Below are 7,657 nucleotides of genomic sequence, written 5' to 3' on the forward strand. Positions count from 1 at the left end.
TGGGAACATTATCCCCATAGCTTCATTGCTAATTGGTGGGGTACACACTTTTATTTACCTGTTAGCAATATTAGCCTCATAGCTACAGTGCTAATTGGTGGCGTATAAGCTTTTATTACTTTTTAGCAACATTAGCCTTATAGCTCCAGTTCTAATCGGTGGGGTATAAGCTTTTAATACTTGTAAGCAACACTAGCTTTACACACTTTATACATACATATTAGCATACACATTTTTTGCCTGTTAGCAACATTAGCCTCATAGCTTTAGTGCTAATTAGTGGAGTGTAAGCTTCTATTAATTGTTGGCTAATTTAGCCTAATAGCTCTATGGCTAATTGGTGGGGTACAAGCTTGTATTACTTGTTAGTAACATTAGCCTTAGCTGCAGTGCTAATTGGTGGAATACAAGCTTCTAGTACTTGTTAGCATATTTAGCCTTATAACTGCAGTGCTAATGGGTGAGGTACATTAGCCTCATAGATATTGCTTGTTAGCTCCACTAGTTTAGCATTACTTGTTGGTATACACTTATTTTACTGGTTAACTATGTGTATTAGCCTCATAACTCTGTTACAATTGGTTGGGATATAAGCATCAATTACTTTTGACCTGCATTAGCCTTATAACATGAGTGCTATTGGTGGGGTATAAACTTATATTACTTGTTAGCAACATTAGCCTCATAGCTTTAATGCTAAATAGTGGGGTACACACTTGTATTTACCTGTTAGCAACATAAGCCTTATAGCTCCAGTGCTAATTGGTGGGATATAAGGTTATATTGCCTGTTAGCAACATTAGCATCATAGTTTCAGTGATAATTGGTGGAATACAAGCTTCTAGTACTTGTTAGCAAGTTTAAACTAATAGCTGCAGTGCTAAAGGGTAAGGTACATTAGCCTTTAGGCTCCAGTGCTAATTGGTGGGGTATGGGCTTCTTTTGCTTGTTAGCTCCACTAGCTTAGCATTACTTGTTGGTTTACATTTCTTTTATTGGTTAAGTATGTAATTTAGCCTCATAACTCTGTTACAATTGGTTGGGTTATTAGTATCAATTACTTTTGACCTCCATTAGCCCTCGTAGTTTGGGTGCTAATAGGTGGGGTATAAGTTTCCATTACTTGTTAGCAACATTAGCATCATAGCTGCAGTGTTAATTGGTGGGTTATAAGCTTTCATTAGGTGCTGGCTACATTAGTCCACTCTGAAATATTCAGTATTTACTATGTATTTCTATTTAGAATAATTTAGTACTCCCCTTAAATTGTTCAACATCAACAAATACTTTATTTAGTATCTGCTAGAAATGATTTAGTAAATAATCTGAATTACTCATTACTGACTATAAATTATTCAGTATTGTTGTAGTGTAAAATCAATTACTTTTGGCCTCCATTAACCTTATAGCTCAAGTGCTAATTGTTGGGGTATTAGCTTCTATTGCTTGTTTGCTCCACTAGCTTAGCATTACTTGTTGGTATACACTTCTTTTATTGGTAAACTATGTGTACAATTGGTAAGGTTGGGTTATAAGCATTAATTACTTTTGACCTCCATTAGCCCTTATAGCTCCAGTGCTAATTAGCGGGGTATGAGCTTCTTTTACTCAGGGGGTTAGCGCCTCATTCAAGACGTTTGCATTCAAGGCATTTTCTGCTCTGGGTTGAACTATCGCTTTAATGTGTTTGCGCTGGCTTTGCAGGTGAGGCCAGAAACTTTTTTCTTTTTTTTCATTTGCAAAGTGACCCCTCCCTCGTTCTACCAGTCACAACCTTCCCCCTTGGAACTCTCCCCCACCAGACCTGCCCCCTTGGACCTGCCCCCGCTGGAACTGCCCCCTCTAGAACTGCCCCCACCAGAACTGAACTGCCCCCACCAGTCCTGCCCCAGTGAAGCACTCCTCACTCTGAGCTGGTGGGACAGGGAGGCAGTAGCAGTAGGTCTTCCTCTCTGGACTTTAGGAAGTTGGGGAATGTTTCGGTAAAGTTTCGGGAACTTTTTAAACCGTTAATCTCCAGGCGGGACTCAGTGTCCGTGGTGTTCTGGCTCCAGCGCAGGTCCGTTACTGGAATTATCCGGAAGTTCTGCCGGTTGTTTTTGGGTGAAAGTTGGTGATCATGTACAGCATGATGGAGCACGAGGTCTCCATGAAGGGTCCGATGTCGGTCCAGCAGCCGCAGGGGCCGCAGGTGCAGCAGCAGCAGCCCGGGCAGGGCGTCCTGATGGTCCCAGGACCCGGGGGAACCCACGGCGGGGTCAGTAAAGGGGCTCTGCACAGTCAGCACAAGGTCGCCCCCGACCCCCTGGATAAGGTCAAGAGGCCCATGAATGCCTTCATGGTGTGGTCCCGCGGTCAGCGCCGGAAGATGGCCCAGGAGAACCCGAAGATGCACAACTCAGAGATCAGCAAGCGACTTGGCGCCGAGTGGAAGCTGCTGACCGATGCCGAGAAGCGTCCCTTCATCGACGAGGCCAAGCGTCTGCGGGCGCTGCACATGAAGGAGCACCCGGACTACAAGTACAAACCCCGCCGCAAGAGCAAGCCCGCCCTGAAGAGGGACAACCCGGCGGCCAAGTACCCCCTGAGCGGGGCAGGGCTGGTGCCCATGCAGGGGACCGGGGGCAGCCCGCGGATGGACGGTTACGGCTGGGGTCCCGCCGGCGGGTACGCCACCGTGCAGCCGGACGCCCTGGGGTACGGCCAGCAGCTTCACCGCTACGAGCTGCAGGGCCTGCAGTACCCCGGCACCATGGCGACCGCCCAGGGATACATGAACGGAGGGAACGCCTATAGGTGAGTCTGACGCACCTCACTTCCTGTCCAGAGAGACGCTGGAGGCGCTCAGAAACCTTACCTAAATTCTAGAAGTTATTTTAGGACTTTATCCAGAGGATGGATTTAGGATGCTGTAAACCCGTCCTGTAACAAACCACTATGAATTGTTCAGTTTTAACTTCATCAACTATCAACTATGATCTATTCAGTATCAAGCATGAATTTTTCAGTGTCAGCTATGAATTTTTCAGTAGTTTACTATGATTAATTCAGTATCAACTATGATTTTTTTTTCTGTTCCCACTATGAATTATTCAGTATCAACTATGAATTTTGTAGATTCCACTATGAATTATTCAGTTTCTACAGAGAATTATTTAGTATTCATTGTGAATTATTCAATATTTGTGATTAAATATTCAGGACCTACTAAAAATTATTCAGTATTTACTATGAACTTTTACTTTGAATAATTTAGTACTCCCTATAAATTGCTCATCAACAAATAATTTATTTAGTATCTGCTAGGAATGATTTAGTTCTAACTCTGAACTGTTTACTATGCACTATGAATTATTCAGTAGCTACTGTCATTCACTATCTATAGTGAATTATTCAGTATCCAGTAAGAATTATTCAGTATCCTGTCTTTCATTCACCAATACACAGTGATTGCTGAGCAAAGCACCAGTATGTAGTTTAAGATTTACACTACAGTGTTAAATACTGCATGCTAAACCAGTATGTACTTCTAACTGCATAATACACTAGTTTTTCCTACATACTTTACCAGTATGTATTGCATGTTGCATACTTTACTTTTGCAGTCTGTATTAATGCATTAAAGTGTATATATCAGTAGAACTGTATATGCTATTGAACTCGTATCCATTATGATTGGCAAATTCTTAAAGCAACAAGTTCATACTGGATACCAGCCTGTAACTCATTGTTTTATTGCAGCACTTTTATTAAAATTCTCTCTCTTTTTTTTTCTCGCTCTGTAGCTCCATGTCTTATGGCTCCTCCTCCCAGCAGTCTGTGGTATCCATGGTGAAACCCGACGCAGTGTCTCCGCCCCCAACGGCAGGCTCCGCCCCCCAGCGTAGCACGTTACACACCGACCTGCGGGACATGATCAGCATGTACATCCCCAGCCCCGGCGACACACACACCGCCGACACACACTCGCAGCGGGGCTACGCCGCTAACATCCAGCAGCATTACCTCGCCGGGACCACGCCCCTAACTCACATCTGAGCCACGCCCACCACCCCATCCGCCACGCTGATGGGTCACGTGACTTTACGAGCCTGAACTGATTGGGCCTCTGGTAGCGAAACTTTCTGGCATCGTTACGCCAAGCGTCAATCAAACTGTTGCATCAGTACCGATGCTAAGCATGAAGCTAACGGCAAAATGCTAGCATGCTAGGCTATGCTAGGATGCTAGCGCAACACACACTCTAGTTTGTTCACTAGTTTGGTGTGGATTGGTCACGGCAAAGCAAGGCATCACACTGATTGGTCAACTGCTGCTCATTTGCATTATTTGCATTCTTGTGTCATTTTAAACGAAGCGAAACTATTGGCTAACAAGTAATAAAAATAAAATATAATTTTTTTAAGTGCGCAAAACATTAAAACACTACATACAGCAGATTAAGGCTAAGCTGCATTCCCATATGGAAAATAAATATATATTTTTGAACTATTCAAATATATTCCATATCAAATATATACAGTTCACAGAATAATTGTTTTTTCAGAATATGTGTTTAATACCTGAACATATTTAACAATAAATTTATTTTAAAATATGTGAGAAAATATTAAACATAGATATAAAGCATATCTTAAAGTACAGTATTATCAAATATATATTTAACAGAACATAGCAAACAAAAAATGTATTTTGAAATATATTCATTGGCATATATATATATATATATATATATATATATATATATATATATATATATATATATATATATATATGTATATATATATACATATATATATATTATATATGCCAAATATACTGTATGTTTAAAAATACATTTGTATGTGATTTTAAAATATATTTGACATACATTTCTAAATAAATTTATGATAAATACATTTTGAATATATATTTTCCATATGGGTTTTCGAACAGTTCTGCTGCTGATTTTCTTAACTGTTTAACATGATTTCATCACTGAGATGCAAAAATGATATAATTTAGTAAAATAATATTTGACTGCTATTTTACAGTGCTGCACATGGAGAGCTAAATTCGCTAACGTTATCTCATGCTGCTACTAAAGCTACGTAAGCTAACTGGGCTAGATAGCTTCGTTAGCATCTGGTAATCTGAAAAACAAATTGTAACGTTTACATCATTGTTATTATACATATATAAGCTAATTTAGCCAGAATACATAATTAGCTATTCACTTTTTTTAGCACAGTTGTGAAACTCTTGTTTCACTCTTGCAGCTAAAACAGCTACGTAAACTAGCCTAATTAGCCTGCGTTATAACCATATCACATATCAACTGGCTAACTAGCAACCAGTCCAAGGCTAGGTTTACAGAGCTACAATGCTAAAGCTTATGTTGCTATTATCTGTGCTAAGATTAGCCTGTGCTAAATTAGTCTGTTCTAAGATTAGCCTGTGTTAAGATTAAACTGTGTTAAGATTAGCCTGTGCTAAGAGGTCTTCTTGATGTTCCTGAAACATATTTGTTCATTGAACATTTTTAAATGTTCTGGTTTTGTAGCTGCAACGTAACTTATGTCATAATGTTTGTCAAAAAATTGGTCTAAAAAAATCTGCAAAATTGCTAAACGTTCTCTATATAATGTCTTTTCTGTTAGCTGGGTATAACTGTGCTAAGATTAGCCTGTGCTAAGATTAGCCTGTGCTAAAATGAGCCTGTGCTAAGATTAGCCTGTGCTAAACATAGCCAGCGCTAAAATTAGCCTGTGTTAAGATTAGCCTGTTCTAATATCCAGTATAAACCAGTTCATATCAGTGTATGTTGTGTTTTGAACACTGGTTTGGACCAGTATAAACCAGTTTGGTGATGTAACTGAGGAGGTGGGCGGAGTCAGAGTGGGGCGGGGTCCAGTTTAAAACCTGATGGACCCGGGACTGAACCCTGAACCCGGAACAAACGCTGATTACACACTGGAGGACATGATTTGAAGCTGGGGTTTACGCCCAGCACTGGAGGAAGTTACGTAAAACCTTACGAAAAAGTTTACGAAGAACTTTACAAAGAACTACGGAGGATATTCCAGTTGTCTGAGTTTCGGACGCTGTTAGACTGAATTCGGACTAAAATCGGACAGTTTTGGGATGACTTCTCTCTGTTGTGTTTAAAGCCCTTACAGTAAGGGTCATAAGTTTCTGTGACTTTATGTAAAAAAATAAAACAAACAAAACAAAAAAGTAATAAAATATTTTATTATTTTTGTACATTTGACTTGTTTGAGTCTTTCTTCTACAGTTTATAGGAACAAATCAGCAAAAGAGTTTTAAAAAATACAAAAAATGAAGAGATCACTTCAGTTTCTGAATCAGTTTCTCTGATTTTGCTATTTATAGGTTTATGTTTGAGTAAAATGAACATTGTTGTTTTATTCTATAAACTACAGACAACATTTCTCCCAAATTCCAAATAAAAATATTCTCATTTAGAGCATTTATTTACAGAAAATGAGAAATGACTGAAATAACAAAAAAGATGCAGAGCTTTCAGACCTCAAATAATACAAAGAAAACAAGTTCATATTCATAAAGTTTTAAGAGTTCAGAAATAATCAATATTTGGTGGAATAATCCTGGTTGGTTTTTAATCACAGTTTTTTTCATGCATCTTGGCATCATGTTCTCCTCCACCAGTCTTACACACTGCTTTTGGATAACTTTATGCTGCTTTACTCCTGGTGTAAAAATTCAAGCAGTTCAGTTTGGTGGTTTGATGGCTTGTGATCATCCATCTTCCTCTTGATTATATTCCAGAGGTTTTAATTTGCTAAAATCAAAGAAACTCATCATTTTTAAGTTTTATCAATATTTTTACAGAGCTATATATACAGTTTTACAGTGCTGTAAAAAAGTCTGTGCAGATTTCTTATGTTTTGCTTTTTTTTATACTTACATTTTTCAGATTAACTAACACATTTTAACATCAGACAAATATAAGCTGAGTAAACATAAAAATACTTTTTTTATGATTATAAATGTATTTATTAAAGGAAAATCTATTCAAACCATCTTTTTCAGCCCTGTGTGAAAAGGTATTTGCCCAAACAAACTAAACAAATGTTTTTTTGGTGAAAGCTAGAATTTGATACAGATTTAGGTGTTATACTGATGGAATGGGCACTAATTTAATAGCTGGTAGCTAAGCTACTCTGAGCTAATCGTATTTAATTTATTTTAACCAACCAAGAAGAACACCTTTAAAAACTACAGCCCTCGAAACACGAGGGAATTCTGAATTAAAACAGGAATTGGATGCAGATTTTCAGTATGTTTTACACTGTTTTATACTGATGGAATGGGCACTAATTTTCATTAATTCGTTACACTAAGCTAGTCGTATAGAGAGGATTCTAACCAACCAAAACACCCATCCCCCAAAACACACAAAGGGATTGGGGATTAAAAGCTGTAATCCTGATTAAAGATGGAAATGGATACGGATTAAAGTTGTATACTGATGGAATGGGTGCTAATTTGTTAGAGATAAGATAATCATCTATAAAAGATTCTAACCAATCCAAATAGCCTATATACCCAAAACTATTGGGACACCTGTTCAATTATTGTTCTTTCTAAATTATTAATCACATTTTTTATTAAAAGGGTTTATTCTGCTTTTGTT

General features: G+C 38.4%; 1 protein-coding gene across 1 annotated transcript; it reads left to right on the forward strand.

Annotated features, from left to right (window-relative positions):
* Positions 1 to 1,848: 1,848 nt before the first annotated feature.
* Positions 1,849 to 4,715, forward strand: LOC103036028 (transcription factor Sox-19a). Its single transcript, XM_007241977.4, has 2 exons — positions 1,849 to 2,796; positions 3,786 to 4,715. Exons 1-2 carry the CDS (start codon positions 2,120 to 2,122, stop codon positions 4,036 to 4,038), a joined length of 930 nt encoding a protein of 309 aa, XP_007242039.2. The 5' UTR covers positions 1,849 to 2,119; the 3' UTR covers positions 4,039 to 4,715.
* The last annotated feature ends 2,942 nt before the right edge of the window (positions 4,716 to 7,657 follow it).

Source organism: Astyanax mexicanus, chromosome 1 (assembly GCF_023375975.1).
Source record: "Astyanax mexicanus isolate ESR-SI-001 chromosome 1, AstMex3_surface, whole genome shotgun sequence".
In the NCBI taxonomy this organism is placed as follows: Eukaryota; Metazoa; Chordata; class Actinopteri; order Characiformes; family Acestrorhamphidae; genus Astyanax; species Astyanax mexicanus.

What these genes read in the sequence shown, in the direction of transcription:
- LOC103036028 (XM_007241977.4), top strand. Translation starts at nt 2,120, where the DNA reads ATGTACAGCATGATGGAGCACGAGGTCTCCATGAAGGGTCCGATGTCG. An exon ending in AACGGAGGGAACGCCTATAG is followed by an intron (nt 2,797 to 3,785) that starts GTGAGTCTGACG and finishes CTCGCTCTGTAG; the next exon opens with CTCCATGTCTTATGGCTCCT.